Source organism: Microcebus murinus, chromosome 8 (assembly GCF_040939455.1).
Source record: "Microcebus murinus isolate Inina chromosome 8, M.murinus_Inina_mat1.0, whole genome shotgun sequence".
Classification (NCBI taxonomy): domain Eukaryota; kingdom Metazoa; phylum Chordata; class Mammalia; order Primates; family Cheirogaleidae; genus Microcebus; species Microcebus murinus.
This window is the reverse complement of record NC_134111.1, coordinates 76,463,016-76,488,355: the sequence shown is the minus strand read 5'-3', so window position 1 is coordinate 76,488,355 and position 25,340 is coordinate 76,463,016. Positions and strand designations below refer to the sequence as shown.

General features: G+C 36.5%; 1 protein-coding gene across 4 annotated transcripts in view; it reads left to right on the top strand.

Moving 5' to 3' along the window:
* Positions 1-25,340, top strand: part of RAPH1 (Ras association (RalGDS/AF-6) and pleckstrin homology domains 1) — a 94,427-nt gene that overhangs the window by 64,512 nt on the left and 4,575 nt on the right. For all 4 annotated transcript variants that reach the window (XM_012738914.3, XM_076005836.1, XM_076005835.1 and 1 more), the window contains 9 exons: positions 3,007-3,084; positions 3,523-3,682; positions 4,985-5,106; positions 7,278-7,343; positions 8,995-9,138; positions 9,859-9,969; positions 17,140-17,238; positions 17,928-18,048; positions 22,241-22,383. In XM_012738914.3, coding sequence (XP_012594368.2) covers positions 3,007-3,084; positions 3,523-3,682; positions 4,985-5,106; positions 7,278-7,343; positions 8,995-9,138; positions 9,859-9,969; positions 17,140-17,238; positions 17,928-18,048; positions 22,241-22,383 — 1,044 coding nt within the window. The remainder of the gene's footprint in view (positions 1-3,006; positions 3,085-3,522; positions 3,683-4,984; positions 5,107-7,277; positions 7,344-8,994; positions 9,139-9,858; positions 9,970-17,139; positions 17,239-17,927; positions 18,049-22,240; positions 22,384-25,340) is intronic.

Genomic DNA, 25,340 nt, shown 5'->3' with positions numbered 1-25,340 from the left:
AATTTTAGTGGTTATGAAAAGGCATGAACATCCATGTGCAGGTTTTTGTAGACATTTGTAGACATAAGTTTTCAACTTGTTTCGGTAAATACAAAGAGCACAATTGGTGCATATGGTAAGAGTATATATATTTTTTGGTAAGAAACTTCCAGACTGTCTTCCAAAGTGGCTGTTCCATTTTGCATTCCCACCAGCAACGGATGAGAGTTCCTGTTGTTCCACATCCTCACCAGCATTTGGTATTGTCAGTGTTTTAGATTTTGGCCACTCTAATTAGGTGTGTAGTGGTATCCTCTTGTTTAAATTTGTAATTCCCTAATGACAGATAATGTTGAGCGTGTTTTCATATGCTTATTTATCATCTATTTATCTTCTTTAGTGAGGTGTCTTTTCCCTTTTTTTTTTTTTTTTTTTGAGACAGAGTCTCGCTTTGTTGCCTAGGCTAGAGTGAGTGCCATGGCGTCAGCCTAGCTCACAGCAACCTCAAACTCCTGGGCTCAAGCGATCCTCCTGCCTCAGCCTCCCGAGTAGCTGGGACTACAGGCATTCGCCACCATGCCCGGCTGATTTTTATATATATATATTAGTTGGCCAATTAATTTCTTTCTATTTTTATGGTAGAGACGGGGTCTCGCTCAGGCTGGTTTTGAACTCCTGACCTTGAGCAATCCGCCTGCCTCGGCCTCCCAGAGTGCTAGGATTACAGGCGTGAGCCACCGCGCCCGGCCCCCTTTTTTTTTTAATCAAGTTAATTTTTCTTGAGTTTTAAGAGTTCTTTTTTTTAATTTTTTGCTAACAGTCCTTCATCAGATGTATCTTTTACAAATATTTTTCTTCCAGTTTAAGGCTTGTCTTCTCATTCTCTTGAATATTCTTTTTTTTTTTTAAGAAATATTCTCAGTTTTGAGCGCATCTTCTAAGCTTTTTAAAAATTTTACATCTACGAATTATAATATAAAGAATTTGACCTTTTAGAACTTCATGTTTGTATTCCATATACACAAAACATTGATTCCATATATCAATATTTCCCCATCAGACTTTAAATTTACTTTCCTGAGACACGAAATAAGTATGCCTTGGTAAACTTTTTTATTCTATACTGCCATTCATGCCAATATAAGGATGTGGCAAATGAGCCATGAGGAATATAAGATCATTACCCCATAGAGAAAACACTCTTAAAACTTTGGCTTTCTTCTTTCTCGTCCCAAAAAACTGTCAACTGATTTCATATGAAACACTGGAAAATGGTAGTATTTCATATTCCTTTACAGAGTGGTGCTTTGTTCATCAAAGATGTGTATAGGGTTTGGTAATTTACCTAATAATGATTTTGTTTCTGTAAGACTCAGAATCCTATAAATTGAGTAATTTAGTTTTGTCATTTTATAGCCTGCTTTAAAAAGAGAAAAAAAGTATGTTAAAATATAGACATCATATTTTATAATTCTATTTGTTATTTGCATAAGAGTGGCAAAAAATAGGATGTTATAATCTTTTAGTCAGAGGAATATATCTATAATATTATGAGAATTAAGTGTTGTCTTACCCTTCTCCATTATTAAAATAAAGTTCTTGTTCTCTGCCTAATTGGGTTTACAGATAGTATTTCCAGACCTTGGTTATTATGTTAATTCACTGGCTTCTTTCATTGAAATGGATCAGATTTCTGGCAAACAAGCCCACTGACCTCCCTAACCACTGTTTTCTTCTCTGTTCCAAGGAATAGTAAATACTAAGCTTAAAATGAGGGGAGACAGCCTGGAGTATAAAATGGAAAGAAAAGCAGTTCATAAACAAGAAAACCAAAAGAATTTAGGCAAACAAGGAATAAATCTATTAAATGAATTGAGTTTTTGTTTTTTTGTCCTGGAAGCTTTACATTTTTAATGAAGAATAGCACATGGATTGTGGTTTGTAATCATAATCCAGAGAGAATAAAGTTTGGCTGATATAATTAGGTTTTTTTCTTTACTTTTTTTTTTAGGCTTATATTACATAAAAGAATATATAAGATAGCAGTTTATGTTTTTCTTAGATATTTTCCGGAGTAATCAAAAGCTTAGAGAAAATAGTCCTTTATGAACAAAAGTTTAATTGTACGAGTTTTTTTTTAAATTGGAGATTAATGCTACAGTATATGATGGCCTATTGTTGGAAATTACAAGTAAGTAACACTGGAGTACCATATGCTATTTTAGAAAAAAAATAGACATGGTTTAAGTATATTTTTAGTTCTTTACAATTTTTATTACTGTTTGTAATCTGTTTTCTGAAGTAGAAGTTAATAGAAATTTTATTTTGAAAATTTAGCATTTTAAAAAAATTATCAGTGAATTAATAGAACCAATTTGAGTTTACTGACATGAGATATTGATTATATTATGTGATTTTCCAAGACAGAATAAAATTTAGGCATTAAGGCAGCCTCTTGTATTTGTTATATTGCTATATTAATGAGAATATACCTACATTTTTATTTATTTATTAAAGTTTTTATATAATAGCAAATAGGTATTTTTTTTTTTGCTTCTGACATTTTTATGATGATGATATATTTTCATTGTAACAGAACAAACCATTTGTATGCAAAAGCTTACCCTTACTTTAGAGGTGCTGTAAATTCAGAGTGAAAGGATTATGCAGATTTAATAAATAAGCAGGCCCAAAGGTGGCCATTGTACCTTCATGTTTTCCCTACCCCAGAACTCATTTGTTTCAGATTGACAGAATCAAACTTATTAATTTACTACATCACAGATTTTTTTTCCACTAGAATACAGAAACTAGTCTTATTGTAAGACATCTTCAAGTCTGCATCTATAAAATGTTTCTTTAGGATATGTCTGTTCTTTGTGAACAGGGTTATTTTTAAAGTGGGTTCTTTATAAGTGTGCAGTTATATTCTTTGAAATTCATTGCGAGGAACATACTTAAAGACAAAAAAAGACTTCTCAAATATTACCTTAGCATTAGTTTATATAAAATACTTTATATTCACAGGAAGAACAGGCAGCAAAATTGAAAGCTGAGAAGATCAGAGTTGCCCTAGAGAAAATTAAAGAGGCACAAGTGAAAAAGGTGATATGTGGGCTTTATCCTGGGTTGAGATTTTTATCAGTTTTATGGATTTATAAAGAATTACTTTGTTTATAAATGTACTGCTATGATATGGGGAGATAGAAGGGTTTTCCTTCCTAATAATATATTTTTTACATGTATTTTTTGTGGGTAAAATGGATTATAATAGAAGTAATTTTCTGGTTCTAAATTCTCCTAAAAGAGTAAAACAAAAGTCTTAACATTATAATCTTACCTGGTATATTTTTTAAATGCCTTAAATTTATTCAGGTGGGTTGATGTCTGGTTTTTAGTTTATCTTTCGTGCAAAATAAAGTCATTATTTATGTTTTAATTTATATTTAAAAACATTAATCAGAATATTATTAAATGTTAGAAAGCCTTTTCTAGAATGCCATTTTTTGGTGTGTATTTACTTTTCCTTTTTATCTGTTATAGCTGGTGATTAGAGTCCACATGTCTGATGACAGTTCCAAAACAATGATGGTGGATGAGAGGCAGACAGTGAGACAAGTGCTGGATAACCTGATGGACAAATCCCACTGTGGTTATAGTCTAGACTGGTCGCTGGTGGAAACCATTTCTGAATTACAAATGGGTAATATCATTGTTTCTAATTTCTATGTAATTACAACAGTTTTCATATTGATAAAAGCATTTTGAGATATCTTTATATGTTTTTCTATAAAAATACCTTTTATAATTTGGCTTTTTTACATTTTTTATCAAATATTTTGAAAGTTCTTTGCATATAAAATCATTTCTAGTTCATTTCAGATTTTACAATGGCTAAAACAAAGTTTTTTTAAAAGGTAACAAAATACTTTTTTCTTTCAAATAAGAACTACATAGCCGGGCGTGGTGGCTCACTGTAATCCTAGCACTCTGGGAGGCGGAGGGGGGGCGGATTGCTCGAGGTCAGGAGTTGGAAACCAGCCTGAGCGAGACCCTGTCTCTACTAAAAATAGAAAGAAATTAATTGACCAACTAAAAATATATATACAAAAAATTAGCCGGGCATGGTGGCACATGCCTGTAGTCCCAGCTACTCGGGAGGCTGAGGCAGTAGGATCGCTTGAGCCCAGGAGTTTGAGGTTGCTGTGAGCTAGGCTGACGCTATGGCACTCACTCTACCCTGGGCAACTAAGTAAGACTCTGTCTCAAAAACAAAACAAAACAAAACAAAAAACTACATAGATTGGTGCATTTATTAGAGACCATTTATTTGCATTTGTACTGAAGTCTTTATACCAGCATTTGATGTTCAGGGAAAACGTGAAATACATGAACAAATTTCAAAGAATAATATCTAGAACATATTCTCAAACTCCAGGGCTCATGTAATCCTCCCGCCTCACCCTCCTGAGTATCTAGGACTACAGGTGCACACCACCACACCTGGCTAATTTTTTTGTTATTTTGTAGAGATGGGGTCTCACTGTGTTACTCAGGCTGCTCTTGAATTCTTGGCCTCAAGCAATCCTCCTGCCTCAGCCTCACAAAGAAATCATCCTGGGAATTTTTTAAATGCCAAGAACTAAGTACCTACCCTTGGAAATACTCCATATTGAAACTTATAAAATGTAACTAATGTGTTTCATTTAAGAGTAGGCTTGGCTTAAGGCTGAAGAATGATGTGCTATTAATACAAGTCAGAAGACCTAGATTCTAGTCCTAATTCTTCCGTATATCAGCTGTGTGCCCCTGGTTAAGTCACTTATCATCACTCAGGCATGTTTCCTTACTTGAAAAATAAGGGAAGACCAAGTAATCTCCAAGGGCCAAAGGCTGTAGTATGACTTAAGGTTCTGTGGTTCTGAACCTTACCTCATAAGGTTTCATGTCTTTAATGGAGTTCTGGTGAATGCTAACAAAATATTGATATTTTATTTTGGAACAGAGAGAATCTTTGAAGACCATGAAAATTTGGTTGAAAATCTTCTTAATTGGACAAGAGATAGCCAAAACAAGCTTATATTTATGGAACGTATAGAAAAATATGCACTTTTCAAAAACCCACAGGTAAGACTGAGTAACTTATAGAAGTCAGGGTTTTTTTTTTTGTTTTGTTTTGTTTTTTTTTTTTTTTTGAGACAGAGTCTCACTTTGTTGCCCAGGCTAGAGTGAGTGCCGTGGCGTCAGCCTAGCTCACAGCAACCTCAAACTCCTGGGCTCGAGCGATCCTCCTGCCTCAGCCTCCCGAGTAGCTGGGACTACAGGCATGTGCCACCATGCCCGGCTAATTTTTTATATATATATCAGTTGGCCAATTAATTTCTTTCTATTTATAGTAGAGACGGGGTCTCGCTCTTGCTCAGGCTGGTTTTGAACTCCTGACCTTGAGCAATCCGCCCGCCTCGGCCTCCCAAGAGCTAGGATTAGAAGTCAGGGTTTTTAAATGTGTATCTTATTTTATTCTTTGGCTGCCGAGTTAATAGAGTTAAAAACTGGCAACCACCTGGTTGGAGCAATGTAGCTGCAAAACCTATAGGAACATTTAGTGCTAATACTGAGGTGGAAAATCTGCTGGGGCTCAGGGTTCCCAGTCCCCCAGAGCCAGATGGGCTGAAAGCTTTTGGAAGCAGAAATATAACTCCAGAGAGTTACCAGGTCTCTCCCCCTTAATCCAGAGCTGTGTTGAACCCAGTTTCTCATCTCTTCAAATAAAAGTACTTCTCTACTTCAGCCATTTATCCAGTTGACAATTTTTAGTTCCTTTTTGGAATCATTCCTTTTTAAATCACAATAACCTTGAATATAAATAGCACCACATTCTAATGTATGTTACCTTGATTTATTTGGCATCTTTCTTTATTCCAAAATAATGTTTGAGTTAATACTTCCGAATACCAAGATATTTTATAAAAATCAGTAGGTAAGGAAAAATAAGAATTATACAATAAAAAGTAGTAATGAGGCTGGGCGCAGTGGCTCATGCCTGTAATGCTAGCACTCTGGGAGGCCGAGGCGGGTGGATTGCTCAAGGTCAGGAGTTCGAAACCAGCCTGAGCAAGAGCGAGACCTCGTCTCTACTATAAATAGAAAGAAATTAGTTTATCAACTAAAAATATATGGAAAAAATTAGCCAGGCATGGTAGCACATGCCTGTAGTCTCAGCTACTCGGGAGGCTGAGGCAGGAGGACCTCTTGAGCCCAGGAGTTTGAGGTTACTGTGAGCTAGGCTGATGCCACAGCACTCTGTCTCAAAAAAAAAAAAAAAAAAAAAAAGTATTGAGTAGTTATCCCTCAGATGGTTTAATTTATGACACATCTTTTCTGAGTGTTTTAGTGAAAAATACATATTTGGGAGTATCAATTGATCTTCCTAGGCAATTGTGAAAAATAATTATAGTTAGCTCTGTAGGGTGGAGGTTCTGCATCCATGGATTCACCTAACTGCAAATCGAAAATATTGAGTAAAAAAAAATTCCACAAAGTTCCAAAAACAAAACTTGGATTTGCTGCATGTCAGGTACCACATTGAATGAATCCAGTGAATGAAGTGATGGGTAGGCATTGTACCTGGGTATTATAAGTAATCTAGAGATGATTAGAGTATATAGGAGGATATGCATAGGTAATATGCAAATAGTACACCATTTTATATAAGGGATTTAAACATCAGTTTTGGTGTCCATGATAGTCCCAGAACCAATCCCATGGATACAGAGAGACAATTGTATACTAATGATTAGAATTCAGATTTCAGTTGAGTCAAGCAAATGAGATTTTTATAGTCTCAGAGAATTTAGAATTTCTTTGTAAAAATCAGCCAGAACATAAATTAAATTAAATTTAAATTTAATTTAATTTTCTGCATTTGGATGAGCATATTTTAAGGAGATTTACCTTACTTATTGTGTTTAGTAATTTTTAAATTTTTCAGATCCTTTACATGTAACTTCCATTCAATATCCCAAAATATATTTGCCAGCTGTTGCATGTACTATCACCTCACAATTTGGGGGAGGGCAGTTTATAGAATAATTCATGACAAATGGATAAGCAAGGAGAAGGCTGGTGTGAAGCATTTTAGTGATGATGCCATAAGCAAGGAGCTATTCAAAGGACTACTCCCCTCTATACCAACGGAAGTTAGAGTCTGTTTCTCTAGTAGAAGTCATAAACACACCTGGGCCAAGGGAATAACAGAATGGGTTTATCCTGTAACTTTCATTTATTTGTTTTTCCAGAATTATCTTCTGGGGAAAAAGGAAACAGCTGAGATGGCAGATAGAAACAAAGAAGTGCTGTTGGAGGTATGACCCCTGCCCCACCTTTCTGCACATTTTTAAATTATTAAGCACATTTTCAAAGTCAAGTATGTCAGTGCTCTATATTTGTAGTTACAGTTGTTAACTAGAAAAGCCTGTGTTCTCTGATAACTGTGTCAACCTGGTAAGCCACTGAAGAATGTTTTAAAAACTGTTATTTTGCTAGGCCATATCTAGTGAACTAAAAGGAGAAAGGAGCTTTCGGGGGCTGCAAGTTGGGGGGGGGGGATGGCTGGTTGTTGAAGGATGTGGTTGAACTATTTATCTGCTTACCCAGACAGAAATTTGAATGTAATTAGCTCTTCATAAAATATTTCAAGACTTGGTCTTAAATAACTCAAATAATTTTAAAGATCATAATAATCACATTTGAGAAAATCTCATTTTGAAGAGTAATAAATTAAAACATAATTGAATTTTGGGCTGATTTTAAAGAACTAAAATCAAAGAAGTTAGTGTGCATAAAAACCTGAATAAACTCTTTTTTTTTTTTTTTTTTGAGACAGAGTCTCACTTTGTTGCCCAGGCTAGAGTGAGTGCCGTGGCGTCAGCCTAGCTCACAGCAACCTCAAACTCCTGGGCTCAAGCAATCCTCCTGCCTCAGCCTCCCAAGTAGCTGGGACTACAGGCATGTGCCACCATGCCCGGCTAATTTTGTCTATATATGTATTAGTTGGCCAATTAATTTCTTTCTATTTATAGTAGAGACGGGGTCTCGCTCTTGCTCAGGCTGGTTTTGAACTCCTGACCTCGAGCAATCTGCCCGCCTCGGCCTCCCAGAGTGCTAGGATTACAGGCGTGAGCCACAGCGCCCGGCCTAAACTCTTACTTATCAGTTAGGAAAATGAAGATCAGCAGGTGGTTTTCATAGTGATACTAGCTACAATTAAGTAAAATTTCTCTTTATAATTCCTAATTTTTCTGTACTTTGGGGAGAAAAATTAATTTCAGCTCAAAATGTCCTGTGTTAGTGTTTAGTGAGGATTTCTTTTGTCTTACAAATACACGATTGATTTTAATATTATATTTTTATCTAGATATAGACAATAGAATTCAGAATTTTGAGTTTATGTTCCTTTCAACCTAGTATTAAATATTTTTAAAATAAATGTCTTCTGTCTTGGAATCATATAAATTGATAGTTTTTAAATTGTTAAAGTTTAATCATTTGACATGTTGCTTTCTTTTACAATATATTTCGTTTTAGCTTGACAGCTAATCTAAATGTGTTGTTAATTTGGAAAAAAAGGAAACCTAATGCTTATGTTATCCCTGACACTTTTATTAAATTTAGTATAACTATGCTGTTTACAAATGCATTTAAAATACCGTTATATGCAACTCGGTTGATGTTTCAAGTTTTTCTTCAGAACATTAGGTGAAAGTTTATAGGTAAAAAATTCATTGTTACATGTATGACTGGTGTTTCTACTTAAATGTTTCAGGATTGCCATAGTAGTTCTAAAATAAATTCATATTATATTTAGAATAGAAAGTACTAATTGAGGTAAAATTAGCAGCGTAGTTAAAACCATTTTGGTTCAGTAACCATGTCATGCATTGCACAGGGGTGAACACAACTTTGTTTTGAGAATTCAAGGATCATAAGTCTTTCCAAATTACCTTGTTATTTTAGGAATGTTTTTGTGGAAGTTCTGTAACTGTACCAGAAATTGAAGGAGTCCTTTGGTTGAAAGATGATGGCAAGAAGTCTTGGAAAAAGCGTTATTTTCTCTTGCGAGCATCTGGTATCTACTATGTCCCTAAAGGAAAAGCAAAGGTATGTCCCTTCTGTTGGCTTTTGAACTTCTTTGTTATACTACTAATTGCTTTTAATTTGTAGTGAGTTTGCTGGCAAGGTGAACCCAGGTTATGATTTATTTCAACTCTTATACGGTGCACAGCATATTGCTTTATTAACCTACTGTAAAGAAGAGGAAACCTCCAAATTTTCACTTCTCTGATTGTTAGTTGGACCTATCTTAATTCTTATACCAAATTTGAAATCATAGTTTTATATACTATTTTTTAAGCTTTTTATAGTCTCATCTAGTCTTTACAACAATCCTCTGAGCTTATATTGCTGCCTGTATTTAACTGATGAAGAAATCTCCAGTTGAGAATCGCTGTACTTGAAATATGTGTTAAGGGCACTGAATTACTTGATATTTTCTTGTTTTTTCCTAAAGAGTTACTTACTATTTTGTATTTAATATGCTATATTTATAGTATTAATATCTTTAAAATGTGACCTTTCCAAACAAGTCAGTGTTCCTTATGAATGGCAAGTGAAAAGTTACCAAAAAATGCCTTTTTTGTTACTTTGTGAATTAAAGAAGAAACTTTTATAGAGAATCTCATTGTCTTGTCTTCTGCAAAAGAGCAGTAATTTCTAGGTTGTATTAGTAAAGTTTTGATTCTCAACTATAAACTGTTAACAGGTACGATATTTGGTTTGCATGTTATTATTAATTAGGTCTTTTGGACGTTTTTATCTTAGGTCTCTCGGGATCTGGTGTGCTTTCTCCAGCTGGATCATGTCAATGTTTACTATGGCCAAGACTATCGGAACAAATACAAAGCACCTACGGACTATTGTCTGGTGCTAAAGGTAAACATATATCTCTGTTTTAGGAATTTTAATTGATGTTGGACATAAGAGCAGGTTATTGAACATTTTAGAATGGTTTGCATCTCCATCAGGTGTACTAATTTTGCTTTATGCTACAGGTTTAAAATGGAATGGGAGTGATAAGGAAAAGCCCCATATGCTGTATCACAGCTGACCATAGCCAATTAGCCCTAATTAGAGTAATGTTAAGGAGGAGTGGCTACTACATTGTAAGCTTTGCATCATATAAAATATATTTGATTATAAATTTGAGACTCTTGTTTAATAGCAGGCTTAGTTTAATCAGAGCCTTTAATAGCAGGCTTAGTTTAATCAGAGCCTGATGTGGATCAAATGTATTTTGTGTTTTCATGTGTATTTTGTCTTTTCCTGTATCTACTTAGCAGAACCATTAGAGGGCACTGTGCCCCACTTCAAACTGGACTGGCTCTCATCTGGTCCAGAATTGGCTCTCTTTTTTTCTCTAAACTGTAGCCATGATACCCCATGTGTGTATTGTGACCTATCTGTGGGCTGTTTTTAGGGAGTTTTTTTCTTCTTTAACCAGGCTTTTGAGCTTCTGACACTAATTGTATCTGTACTTTTGAGAAGATCTGACATTTTAAGCAAATTTTTAGTTATCTATTGAATCACAGATAAAGACAACATACAAAAATTAAGGAAAATTATGGGTATGATTAAATTTTTGCACTGGCTCCATCTTTGTGACTCCTTGATAACTACTTAGATCTATATGTTTATATCATGTTTGATTTTACTTTTCTCTGAGAATTGTCACTTAGGATTAAGGAGTACCCTTTGTTTAGGATTTTGAGGTAGAGTTTTGATTGCTTTGATAAAATTAGAGTTATTATATAAACCTTTTGCTGAAGAACACCACTATATCATTTAGGTTACTTTCAGGGGCAAATAATTTTTTTTAAGTTAGTATAAAGCAGCTTAATTCAGCAGTTTTCAAAATGAGATCCAAGATCCCCTGAGAAATCCCTAAAACCATGATGTCAAAATTATGCTAAGATGTTATTTGACTCTTGCCCTCTCATTCTCTCAAAAATGTATAGTAGGGATTTCTAAGAGATTACATAACGTGATAGTATTGTTGCTCTCTTGGATAGTGTGATGTGTGTTTGTATATTCTTGTGTTTCAGTTTTTCTCAGTCTTAATTTCTAATAAGGTCAACATTGTAGAGATGAAAAACTTCCCTCCATCCTCTTAGGGTCCCAGCTAGGCCCAAGAATCAAATTGACGTAAAACAGATTAACAAGAGAAAAGCATAATATAAATTTTATGTGGTACAAGAGGCTTAATAAAAAAATGAAGACCAAAGAAATAGAGTCAATTGCTTATAGAGTGGATTGAACAAAGAATAGTAAGTTGTGACGAAGCAACTAAATTATATGGAGAGGCTTAAAGATGAGAGTTATTTTAACAAAGTCTGTATAGAATTCTCTCTGTTCTGACTTCTCATCCTTGAGGATAAGGATGTTTTGTCTTTCTGGTATTGGGAGGGCAGCTTTCACATGAGAATTTCATCTTCTGCTTTTAAGAAATAGCACAAAGGTCAAAGTGATCTTTTTGTACCTGCTGTTTTTCAAGTATCTTTAACTTAGTCAATATGCCAGAGTGATAGATTTTTGATTCCTTCATTATCAGTATACCCACATAAATGAAAGTTATTTAAGGGTCTCATAACACGAAGACAGTAAGAGTTGGTTATTTCAGTAGCTCAGGGTTGTCAGTGAGAACTCAAATTGTTTCTATCTTTCCCCATTCCACATTCTGCATATCAACTTATTTCCAGGCAGGATCACCTCACAGTCACAAGATGACTGCTGCAGTTCTAGGCATCACATGTAGCAAAATTCAGAAGAAAGACTGTTTCTCCCTGTATTTGTCTTTTGCAAGAGTAAAGAACTATTTCCCAGAACCTACTTAACAGCTCTCCCCTTGAGGGTTGTTAGCCCAGAGTACATTTCCCACTCCTAACCAACCATAGTCGAGGGAGCGAAGCCATAGTGGTTAGCTTAGACTAGTCAGAATTCACACCCTGAGGGACACAGAGAGGTGAGCCTCTGCCAGAAAAGAAGTGGGGAAGAGGAGATAGCTATAGGGAAGGCACCCATCAGTGTCTGCTATAATCAGTATTAATTATGACCATGCACTATTAATCCCTTTTGCAATTTGCAGAAATCTTAGATTAAGAATATTTTTGTGCTAAGGGATTTTTCTTATGTTTGTTTTTATAGTAATTTGTGTATTTCTTATTTGCTTTTGGTGAAGTAGTTTATTACCTATCTCTTTATACCTAGAAATATTAAATGTATTGAAATGGAAAATCATGATACCATAAGTGCAAATAATAGTAAGAATGATGCCTGGCACTCTGGGAGGCCGAGGCAGGCGGATTGCTCAAGGTCAGGAGTATGAAACCAGCCTGAGTGAGACCCCGTCTCTACTAAAAATATATATACAAAAAATTAGCCAGGCATGATGGCACATGCCTGTAGTCCCAGCTACTCAGGAGGCTGAGTTAGGAGGATAGCTTGAGCCCAGGAGATTGAGGTTGCTGTGAGCTAGGCTGATGCCATGGCACTCACTCTAGCCTGGGCAACAAAGTGAGACTCTGTCTAAAAAAAAAAAAAAAAGAATGATGGCCACCACTTATTCAAGAACTCTAAGGTGACAGGCCTGCACTAGAAGCACATATCAATCTCAAGTGTGTTCTAGAACTCCCATTTTCCAGATATGGAAACTGAGGTTTAGAGGGATTGATTTGCCCAGGGTCACACAAATTAGAATTTAAAGATAGGCCTTTTTTCCTCTAAAGTCTGTATTAGATTTTGCCTATGTAAATATTTTTATTCTTGAGCATATGAGTTCTAACAAATTAAATAAAGACATGCTACAGCACAGTGTCTACACAAATGCAAACTTAAATATTTATAGGGCCTGATGTCTTTTGTCTGCTTTAGGCTATATTAACTGAGTCTGAGTCCTTACAGTGAAATGTAGTGTATGGGAAACGTATACATACTTGTAGAAAGTAATACAATGCATTGTTTGATAATTAGTTTTTAAAAGGTAATAAAGTAATAATGTCTTTGTAATAAGAATGAAAAAATAATATTTGTAGGAACAGCTTATTAATTTTTACAATATAGGAGCAAATTTGACACATGTTGGTATGTCATCTAAAATAGGTACACATTTGTTGGGACACATATATGCATGTATAATTAAATAAGTTAAGGGAAAACCTATGTTTTAAAAAATTATATAACACAATAATTGTCAGAGTTGGGCTTACCTTATAGATCTAAAATTTCATTTCTAAAGCAATGAGGCAGGCCAGGGTTATTGCCTGTAATTCCAGCACTTTGAGAGGCTGAGGCAGGAGGATTGCTTAAGCCCTGGAGTTTGAGACCTAGACAAAAAAGGAGTCCCTGTCTCTACAAAAAAAATTTTAATTTTTAAAATTAACCAGGTGTGGTGTTGTGTGACTGTAATCCTAGCTAATCAGGAGGGTGAGGCAGGAAGATCCCTGAAGCCCAGGAGTTGGAGGCATCAGTGAGCTGTAATTGCATCACTGCACTCCATCCTAAGCAACAGCCTACACATCCAGGCTGTATGATATAGCTTATTACCTTAGACTTCAAACTTGTACAGCATGTTAGTGTACTGAATACTGTAGGCAGTTGGAACACAATGGTATTTGTGTGTCTTAACATAGGAAAGGTATAGTAAAAATATGATACTATAATCTTATGGGAACACTGTCATATGCAGACCATCATTGAAATGATATCATCATGCAGTACATGAGTACGTTAATATGGTAGGTGGAAAGGGAAAAGTGGTTTGTATTTAGGGATGGAATGTGAACATAAGTTTCTCAAACTGTTATTAATAGAAATATGCTATATTGATAATCATGGAGATGATAGGATGGAATGTTATACTCTATAGTCTTACTAATTCTTGTATGCCAGCTGAGAGAATCAAGCTATATGTGTTTGCTAAGTAGTAAGTTCATTTGTTCTCCTTTGGCACTTGACTGTGGTTGTAGAGCATCTCTTTTATTAATAGTTAACAGAGTTATAGTAATTATCTGTCTAAAGCTACTTTTTTCACATAAACAGAAAAAAATAATCTGATAGCACAAAAGTAATCCAGAATTTCTTATTTTGTTAAATGTTTCTATTCTCAAAATGTTTACCTTTTATCAGAGAATGCATGTTTCCAAGTCAGTGTCATTTTAAAAATGAAATGACAACCTTTCTTAATAGCTATTCATCTGTTTGGGGAGCAATATGATTATGTATTCTTTTTGGAGTCTTTAAGAGGCTTAAATGTTGAGCTTCTGGTTTTTAGCAATGAATCCCTCCTCCACACTTCCTCTTAGCCTTTGTGTAGTTTTAAAAGTAATAGCATAATATTGTGGGGAAAAGAGGAAAGACAGAAACTTCAGAGGAGGCAGATTTTAATAAGGCAGTAGTATGACAGAGTAGTTAAAACCACGTGCCCTTGAATGAGATTGTATGGGTTCACTTTCCAATTCCTTCATGTGTTGGGAGCAACTTTGAGTGCTGTCTTAACCCTTTTGCCTTGCTTTCTTCTTGGAACATGGAGGTAATAATATGTAACTCAGAGGGTTTTCATGAAGACTGAATGAGCTAATATATATGAAATATTCCACATAGTGTCTGGTAAATAGTAAGTACTCAGTAAATGCCACTATTAATAAAATAATAGTAGAACAGTCAATCTCCAGAGGTATTGGTACAGAGCCTGTATGACAATAAGGAAAGTGATGAGTGCCTTTATTACAGGGGTAGGAATGAAAATAATTTTTGAGATTCTAAAAGGAATTTTAAACTAGCAAGTAATCTGATGCTTGACTTAAAAATATTCAAATAATTACACTATAGTATTCTTCACAGTATTTTCTGGATCCCCAGGTTAGAGAGACAAAGAGGGAATAGTGGAGGATAATTTCTCTTTGATTTTTCCCTAATGTTGTATTAATAAAAAACAAACCAAAAACCCCACTTTTTGTAGAGAACGAATAGAAGCACACATGCACACTCAGTCAGGGCTTCTGCTATAGGTGAACACCCATGCAGCCAAGAATGGCTTGTAAATCGCCATGAAGGGAGGGGGCTGATGAAGGCTGGGAGCCATCACCAGCAGCTTGTTCAGATCTCTGAACCCTGCCTGGTAGGCAGAGCCTCCATGACACAGGAGAACAGTGTCTTAAGTCCTAGTTAGCAACACTAAGAAAGCTCTTTTCAGTCAGCCTGTTTCATTTTCTGCACAAACGATGGCTTCTTAAGGTCAAGAACATTTTCTGTTTTGCTCATCACTATATCCCAAAACCTAGTTGAAGCATCTGGCAAATAGTTTCTTGCTCAGTAAATATTTGTTGAATAAATAAATGAGGTAAAATTTCTCTTCCTTCTTTTTTTTTTTTTTTTGAGACAGAGTCTCGCTTGTTGCCCAGGCTAGAGTGAGTGCCGTGGCGTCAGCCTAGCTCACAGCAACCTCAAACTCCTGGGCTCAAGCAATCCTCCTGCCTCAGCCTCCCGAGTAGCTGGGACTACAGGCATTCGCCACCATGCCCGGCTAATTTTTATATATATATATTAGTTGGCCAATTAATTTCTTTCTGTTTATAGTAGAGATGGGGTCTTGCTCTTGCTCAGGCTGGTTTCGAACTCCTGACCTTGAGCAATCCGCCCGCCTCAGCCTCCCAAAGTGCTAGGATTACAGGCGTGAGCCACCGCGCCCGGCTTCTTCCTTCTTTTATAGAAAAATATATACTCTTCTACCTATTCTCTTTTGCTCTTTCAAGATTGCTATGATGGTTTATTATAATGTGATTTACTATGGACAAGAAGCATATTATTCCAAGAGAGGACCTAAATTGTTAGGAGAGAAAAATGTTAGTTATTGTTTTGCTAACCTCTTTTTGTTGAAGGTTTATTGTTTACAACTGACTGTAGCCTTCAAGAAATTTGGTTTTAGTATTAAATGTTGTTATAAGAGCTGAGCTCTATAAAGCAAATAATAGAATAGAATAAATGGTTTTACCTTTTTTTCTTTCATTGTAGACCAGTGATTGATCTTTAGCAGTGCAAATACATAGCTTCTATTGGTGGCCATTCTTGCTGGATTGAGAATGTATTCAAATTGCTTATTTTTTATTGATCTCATGGGTTTCCACAACAAATGAATATAATTAGGGAATTTTGGAAAACTAAATTCTTTTAAAGCTCCTTTCTTTCTTATAATTGAACATAAATTTACAATTTTTTCTAGGCAAAATATAGCAATTTTTTGTTTTGTTTTTCAGAATAACTGAAAAGGGAAGTAGTAATCATAAATCATTACATGCAAAACAAGAGTGATTAGGGCTTTTCTTCCCAAGGAACTAGTGGTTGAGGCCCAGTGGAGTTAACCTGTTCATATAGCCAAGGTCAAGTCAGCCCCCTCCCAGTCAAGCCTCAACTGAAAAGTACAGTGGATTGAAAAAAGTAAATCTTACAATGCTGTTGAAAGCTGCTCTTCCCCCTAGAGGGCACATGCTGTGGTCTTGCAGTTTGTTAGAGAGAGGGGCCTATGGAGCAGTGCTTACCTACCTCCACCACAGCAGCAGGTGTGACTGTGGACCCTTGTCCCAGGTACCACGACTGAGCTTTGTATACCCAGCCCAATTATTTACCTCCAGCACTGGAAACTTTACCAAAGACTCTCTCTGATTTGGAGTCTTCTGAATTCATGATTTCCGTGGGATCAAATTGAAATCAAACATTTTCTTCCTTTGTCTTATAGATAAAGAATTCTACTGACTTTGTTAACCTTAGTGGACTTTGTTTCTTTGAAACATAGAAGGGATGTTTGGAAATTTCCCAGAATGTGAAGGTTTATTTTAACATGGACATCTTAACATAAAATTTAACACAAGTTTCTTTCTCATTTACTTTGTTAAAATACTTAAGGGCTATTTTATTTGGCCTTACATCCATATAAGAAGTATAAATTATTTGGCCATTATATTAATGGCCTATAACTTGTCATTTAAGCTTTGATAGAGTTTGTTTTTCTTTAGTTCTCCAGGGGACTTAGGATTTTTGCCTTTAATCTTGCAGCACCCACAGATCCAGAAGAAATCTCAGTATATCAAATACCTTTGCTGTGATGATGTGAGGACTCTGCATCAGTGGGTCAATGGGATCCGCATCGCAAAGGTAGGTTTTCTTTGGATGTGATGAACAGAATAATGAGATGTTTGATGATATAATTTTGATTATCACAACAGTTATTCTGATTATTTCATGTTCATAATTTTGCCACTGTCGTGTTTTCTCAGGTCCAAGTTTCATGTAATGATGTCTTTTCTCCTTGTTGATAGGGATAAAGCTTTTAATAGTTGGTATCCAGGAAAGAATACTGCTGGCAAAAGCTTGTGTAATGTCAAAGTGATTTATTTTGGCTTTGAAGAATGCATTATGTGATTCTTACATAGCAGAGTTTAGCAAAAACAAAATAAATTTTTAAATTACTTTAGGTCATGATCATTTACCAACTATATATTGAACAGTATCCTAAAAAGTGCTAGAAGCTGGCCCTGAACCAAGAATTTGGAATGGGAAAAAAATATGTTTATATTTGTAATGAACATATGAATCATGAACAATGAACAATTGAATCTAGTCAATTGTTGACTTCTTGCAGCCTCTCTAAAAATGAGGAAAAATAAGAGTAGATTAAAATTTATTGGTATTAAAAGACTTTTTGCAGTATTATAAGTATTAATTTTAATTCAGATTTTAATTGTTATGAATCAGTAAACAGAAAATGTGTCCCCCTTTCTACCAGATCTTTCTGTATCATACCCAGTAAAGTTCATATGTCACCATTTACTCCTTTTGTTTAGTATGGGAAGCAGCTCTACATGAACTATCAAGAAGCCTTGAAGAGGACAGAGTCAGCTTATGACTGGACTTCCTTATCCAGCTCCAGCATTAAATCAGGATCCAGTTCTTCCAGCATCCCAGGTAGTTCAAAATGCTTCAAAGCACTGTTTTCCTGCAAATATCAAAGTCTCTATAGAGACTGATAGGTAGACCTAGAAATTTCAGCTTGATTATTGAAAACCAGGGTCATATCTAATTTTTAAATTATAATCAATAGATGCTTTTTTTTGTTTGTTTTTGAGACAGGATCTTATACTGTCACCCATGCTGGAACACAGTGGCACCATCATAGCTCACTGCAGCCTCCAACTCTTGGGCTCAAGCCATCCTCCTTATAGCTAGGAGTACAGGCACGTGCTACCACACCCATTTTAAAAATTTTTTAAATGTTTCTGTAGAGATAGTGCCTTGCTGTGTTGCCCAGGCTGATCTCAAACTCCTGGCCTTAAGCGGTCCTCCCACCTTGGCCTCTCAAAGTGCTGGGATTATAGGTGTGAGCCACTGTACTTGGCCTGATTTTTTTGTTTTTAATTGTTAGAGGGGATAATATCATGGGCTAGTTCCACAAATGCATTTGAAATGAAAAATCAGTATGTAGACTTACAAAGCCAGGATTCATGTTATTTATGAAGTTTATCGAAAACTCACACATACAGCTGAAAAACAACTACTGATGCATAATTTGGGGTAAAAAGTTTTTTGGGGAAAGTCTTCGTACTCAAAATCCATGATGAAGCTGCCTTCTTTCCCTACAGGTTTCCTGACATTTCAGGGGAATGGAAATAACTAGAGCTAGTTCAGTATCACGGTTAAAGAAAGCCATTCAAGTCATCAAACTTTTTAAAATTTTCACAAGAAATCAGTGATACTCAAAAGGTGCTTATTTTCAGATTCCCACATCCTTTAAGCTAGTGTGCTGTGATTATTTCTTAAGATAAATGCTTCTTTCACTTTATAATGTTCCGTGAATGATATCCATGTCATCTAAAAGCAGAATTTTTTAATTGTTCTCACACCATATGTGATAAAAGAAATAGTTACTTTAAGTAGTATTTGATTAAAAAGTTGTATGACTCAATAATTAAGTAAAAACAAATTATTATACATACACAGGTTTGTGTGTATATGTATATTTCCTAGTTTTGTCCACTGAGAGGGGCTAGAAGCAGGTGACACCCAGTAATAATGAGAAAACCCAGTGCCTAGATCATGGTTTCTAATACTATGCTCCAGAAAAAGGACTCTTATGGAAATTGTGGACTGATGATAGGGCTATGGCAGAGAATATATACAAGATAAGCTCAGAGCATCTTGCCATGCCAGAGAGTAAGAAAGTGCTCAAGAAAACATGATGGGAGTATGTCAGAAGGACACACGAGCCAACCTGAAAGAGCTCCAGTGCCCAAAGCTGGAGCAATTTGAGCAATACAATAAATAATGTAGTAAAGGATTATAACCCAAATTATAAAATAAATATCCATAAGTCACTGATATAAATTATTGGATAAATAACTGGCAAGAAGAAACAACCTTCTTGTATGGAAGATTTCTAAATGATTAAGACACTTTGCCTCGAGGAGGTAGAACTTAACTCCACACTCCTCAAGTGTGGGCTGTGCATAGTGACTTGCTTTCACATGGGGGGATGGGTATCTTCACAGTGGAGAAACCTTACAAACACTACCTCAGCCAGGTCATCAAGGCTAATTATCATCAGTAATAAGTCATATTGACAACAGGTACCCTTGATGTAATGTGATGGGAATGGCTTCTTTTCTCTGTAGTCTTCCTCCCCAAATTCCATGACCTCAGATGATTAATCAAGAGGAAAGCATCAGACAAACCAAAACTGAGAGACAGTCTGCAAAATACCCGACCAGTACTCCCCAAAACTGTCAAAGTCATCAAAAACAGGAAAGTCTGAGAAACTGCTGTGGGTGACATGACAACCGTTATGTGCTATCCTGGATCAGAAAGTGGATATTAGGGAAAAACTAGTGAAATCCAAATGAAGTGTGGAGTTTAGTTAATAGTAATGTACTGGTGTCATTTCCTGAGTTGCAACAAATGTCCTGTAGTAAGGTAGAATGTTAACTGGGGGAAGCTAAAGGGAAGTAAAATTAAAAGAGGATACTTTTTCCCCCCCCCGAGAAGAAATTCTTTAAAACCAAGCATATTGCTACATAATGAGATAAACTAGATGCCAGAGATGTACAAATTCTGTGCTAAAACTGTTCTAATATTTTGATATTCAAATACCTAATCTGTAAATATCTAAAACTATTCTAAGATAAAATGTTTATTAAAATGGAGAAAAATAAAACCCTTCCAGAACATGGATTAGGATAGGCAAGGTAAGAGTAGCAAATAGGAAAAGTAGGTAGCAAAAGGAAATTAAGGGATAGAAGATTGAGAAAAGATGAATAATGTTTTTTTAAGTTTTTAATAATATTTTTTAAAAATTTCTATAGTACTTAAATCAAGCACTTTCACACATTATGATGTAGTATAGGTTTAGTGCCTTTTCCTATGCCAACATCATTCATATAGTTTGTATAAAGTATTAAGTAGACTTTTTAATGTAAATCATAAAATCATATATTGAAGAGAGCTCAAGGATTCATGGGTTCCAGCCTTGTGTCTTATAAATTGTTGTTCAAGATATTAAATAGGGATAATAAATGAGGCTAGTGAAGTTGTGACTTTTAAAAAACTACTCAGCTATTATGTGATTGAGAAAGAAGAAAACAGAGTAGGTTTTATCTTACGTTGATTGTATTTTTGCCCTAAGGATACTGTCTTAACTTTATCCAAAAGAGTTTGGGTTTAGGATTTCCTTGTGGCTATTATCTTTGACTACCTTGGCTAACTTGGCTGGTTTGCTTGCTTGATATCACAGTCTAATGATATCCACACATCACAGAGTAGATGAGATCAGTTTTAACATTTGAGTCTCCACTAGATGCCAGGCATCAAGTTAGGTGCATCCACATGGTTACCTTACCTAATGAGGAGTCCAGTGAAATAATCTTGTCAGACCCCTCAGCTCAAATGTCAGTCAGAGACCTGTGTCCTCACAGCCTTTCCCACCAAGCCTTGCTTCCCCTGAAGACTTTTCGGTGCCTTGCCTAGGAGGACAAGGACACAGCACGGCTGCTGCCCTATGGGGCCAATTCTTAAATCCCTAGGAAACACAGTTCTCACTAGGGGGTTGAATTCTAAGTATTGTTCATTGCTAGGGAAAAGGAGGAAATCATTGTTTATAGATCTGAATTCTTAAATTACAACTCTGGGAACAGCCTGGAGCAGATATTATTTAAAGGCTAATTCTCAAAGTAATGGAGACATGATTGAAAAAAACTCAGACCTCCACTGATGGTTCATTAATTCTTTTACTTGTTGGGAGTAGATTTCATACAATCATGAAATCAAGTTGTCAAGATACGACTAATGTTATAGGAGTCCTTTATTGTAATTATCAGTCTCTTCATGGTGAACTCTTTAAAAAGAATCCAAGAATTCCTAGTAACCCCAAGTCAAGGAAGGTTTTCTAGTGGAAAATACAGGCAATGCTTATAATGAAATGAGTTGAGTAAAAGTAGCTTGTTGCTGTCCGACATAGTTGCAGTCCCCAAACCCTGGGCCTCTGACCGGTATTGTCAGTGGCCTGTTAGGAGCTGGGCTGCACAGCAGGAGATGCGTGAGCACAGCTTCATCTGTATTTACAGCTGTTCCCCATCGCTTGCATCAGTGCATTAGTTCTGCTTCCTGTCAGATCAGCAGCGGCATTAGATTCTGTGTTTGTGAGCACAAACCCTCCTATAAACTGCGCATCCAAGGTATTGGTTGCGTGTTCCTTATGAGAATCTGATGCCTGATGGTCTGAGGTGGAGCTGAGGCGGTGATGCTAGTGCTGGGGAGCAGCCACAAATACAGATTATCTCATTAGCAGAGAGGTTTAACTGTACAATAAATGTAATGTGCTTGAATCATCCCAAAACCATTCCCCACCCCCAACCCAGTCTGTGGAAAAACTGTCTTCCATGAAGCCAGTAGCTGGTGTAAAAAAAAACCAGTGCTGGAGATGACTGCTACATAGCATTTGACCTGTGTAAAAAGCTCTATCTAGGGCGACTTCTGGGGACCCCCCTCTTGGGGCCCCAGAACCTCGTCCAAAAAAAAAAAATAAAAGACTATCTAAATGTTCATATATATTCCTACTGTCAGAATAGTGACTCATTTAATCCAGTTTTGTAAAAACTATTTTAAACAGAGTCTCAGTCAAATCACTCGAATCAGTCTGACAGTGGAGTTTCCGACACTCAGCCAGCAGGCCACATTCGTTCCCAGAGCATCGTGAGCTCCATCTTCTCAGAAGCCTGGAAGCGAGGCACTCAGTTGGAAGAGTCCAACAAGGTAACACACTCGTTTTAATTTACATAGAATAATCTGTGGTATTCTATGGGTTTAACTTGTCACTCTTTTATTCCTTTATTAAGAATCCTGCCAGACTCAAGCCTATAATCCTAGCAGTCTGGGAGGCTGAGGCAGGCAGATCGTTTGAGCTCAGGAGTTTGAGACCAGCCTGAGCAAGAGCGAAACCCCGTCTCTGCTAAAAAAAAAAAAAAAGAAAGAAATTAGCTGGACAACTAAAGGTATATATATATAAAAAATTAGCCGGGCTTGGTGGCACATCCCTGTAGACCCAGCTACTCGGGAGGCTGAGGCAGGAGAATTGCTTGAGCCCAGGAGTTTGAGGTTGCCGTGAGCTAGGCTGACACCACGGCACACTAGCCCAGGCAACAGAGTGAGACTTGTCTCAAAAAAAAAAAGAAAGAATCTTTATTTGGCCCTATTTCGGACTTCTTTCTCATATCTTCACCCTTCCTTTTGTAAGGAGTAAAGCTGTTTCAGACCTGTTGATTTGACTTCCCCTTGGAAATATTTGCAAATTGGCTCTAATGACTTAAGATCTCAAAAACGAAGAAAACCCAGCAATTTAACTCTTTCATCAGTGGCTCAAACTTTTTAGAAATAACAGTTTCCTCCTTTGCACTCTTAATTTGATGGTACAGCACCAACTAGTGCCAATGCCCTAAATATGTTCCAGGGAAGCTCCTTACAATTATTTCTTTATCTATTAGTAATTTAATTCATTCAGACTCATTCCTTATCTTCTTTCTTTTGTGCTTTTTTGCATTTCTCTGGCATTGATGAATTTTCTCAAATTATCCTTTATGTGGAAGACTAAAGTCAAATCAGTCCCCATAAAAGTTTGGATTTATGAACCTTGCATAGTAATTGTTCAGTGACATTGAAGATGACTATAATTATTGCAAGACCATAATTAGAAAAGTAGAGTGGTTCTTTACCTGAGTTAAGACACTGTAGTCCTCTATCAAACAGCTCTGCAGTTGTTCAGGCAAGGCTGTGTCCTGGCTGTTGTCATTGCAGTGTGCAAGAACTTACTCCATCATTGAGGAAGAGTAACATCTGGCCTATTTTGTTTTTACCCAATAATTTTGATTTTTGTTATCATTGTTGTTCTTATGGTCTGAATCACTTACACAGGTACATTCACAAATGAGAATTAAATGGACATTTTCCCTCAGTTTATTCCTAACTGTGTATGTGGTTGATTAACCAGTCTTTGGGAGGATGGAGGAGCCATTAGTAGCACAGTGTGGGATGAGGCACTTTGTTTCAGAAGTGAGTGTTTGAGAATTAGTTCTAATGATACAAAGTCTCAAAACACTGATAGTTTAATTCCGTATCAGTGAGTCAAACTTTAAGAGTAATTCTGTCTCCTTTCCCCCGTTTAATCAATTTGGATGTAGCTAGTACTCTAAAAATGTATTTAGAGAAGCTGCTTTACATAACTCGGATGTCTACAGAAAAACCCTTTGCCTCACCAAGTTATGAATGGTGAGATCCACGTGCAATTTTAAGTTATAAAACTACTTAGTTGTTATATGTAAGGCCAAGGAAAACAAAGACCCAAACATTCTGTGATTAAGAAGCCAAGTCCATCATTGCACAAAGTGTTTCAGAAAGAATATAAATCCTACTGTGCGGCAAGTCTTGATCACATTGTGTATTTCTTCTCCTGTTACCTCAGTCTCAGGTGCCACATGAGAAGGCCAGCACAGCTAAGGCCTGCGCCCCTGAAGCAGCCAAGACAGGGTCAAGTTAAGGTCAGGGGCTGTTCTCTGGAAACACATTAACCCGAGTGACTCCTATAACCAAATCTTACAGACTAATGCTTTTACCTTGATGTGTAATTTTTAAGGAGACATGTGAGTGTCCTGATGGGCATTAGAATTGTGCCCTGTATTGAGGCTTCTAGTCCACTAACAAACATCCTCGATTCTAATTAGATGTCAAATGTAATTGAAAACAAATGGTTTATCTTGGATCCTCAGAGTTTGTTCAAAGAGCCTAAAAGATGCACCCAATTTTACTAAACCAAGGGTCCTTTATTTTCTTTTTTCAAAAAAGTACTTAAATCACCATCTTGCATGATTAACTCCATAAAGTAAACAGCCAGATGTGGTCATTTCAGCAATGATGAGGTACCCAAGATGGCTTCGCCAGCAGATCGTTGGCAAACCCTAGCTCCCATTTCCTGATACATTTCCTTTACTCCAGCCTTCCAAAGTTTCTTCTTATTTTCTTCTGTTTCTTTATGATACTTTTGTGATCTTTTGCCATAATGTTTACAAAGCATTTCTTTATGTATTTTCCAGTAAAACAAATGTAAAGAATGCTCCCCCTTTACCTGCATTGCTGGACTGTGCATGTTGGATGCAAGTGTCTCACCTGAACTCAAGTGTGTGTGTCAAGCTCATTCATTGCTGTGTGACTGTGCACGCCTGCTGAACGTTCTCATGCTCTCATGTGTCAGCTTACTAGCGTCAAAAAGCTGTGCTCACTCCTCAGGACGCCCTCCACCAGCACTCTCAACCCAGTACGGCATCTGCTTGATGTGGGTGCAGTCCAGTCGAGGATAGAAGGTGAACTTGAGCCGTCACATCTCCCCTTGCCCACGTGCAGCGCTCAGGGCCTTCCACAGAGGCTTCCCTTTCAGGGCAGGGTGTGAGAAAGTTATACAGCCAAGGTCAGAAATCATACATCCTATCACCAGTTAGACAGCTTTTGCATTGGGAAGTTTTTCCTAGGTGATTAGGCAGTCTGGCTATTTGAGAATACTGTTTGGTAAAAATAAATTTTCTGTGTCCTTGTTGCCCAAATCAGATTTTAACCTTCCTGACGCTGTCCATCTTTATGGTCACCGCCAGCTGCTGCTTCCTTTTCATGCATGTCCCAGACTCCTTGCTTTTTACTTCTACACAATCAAAGCTTACCTCTGTAAC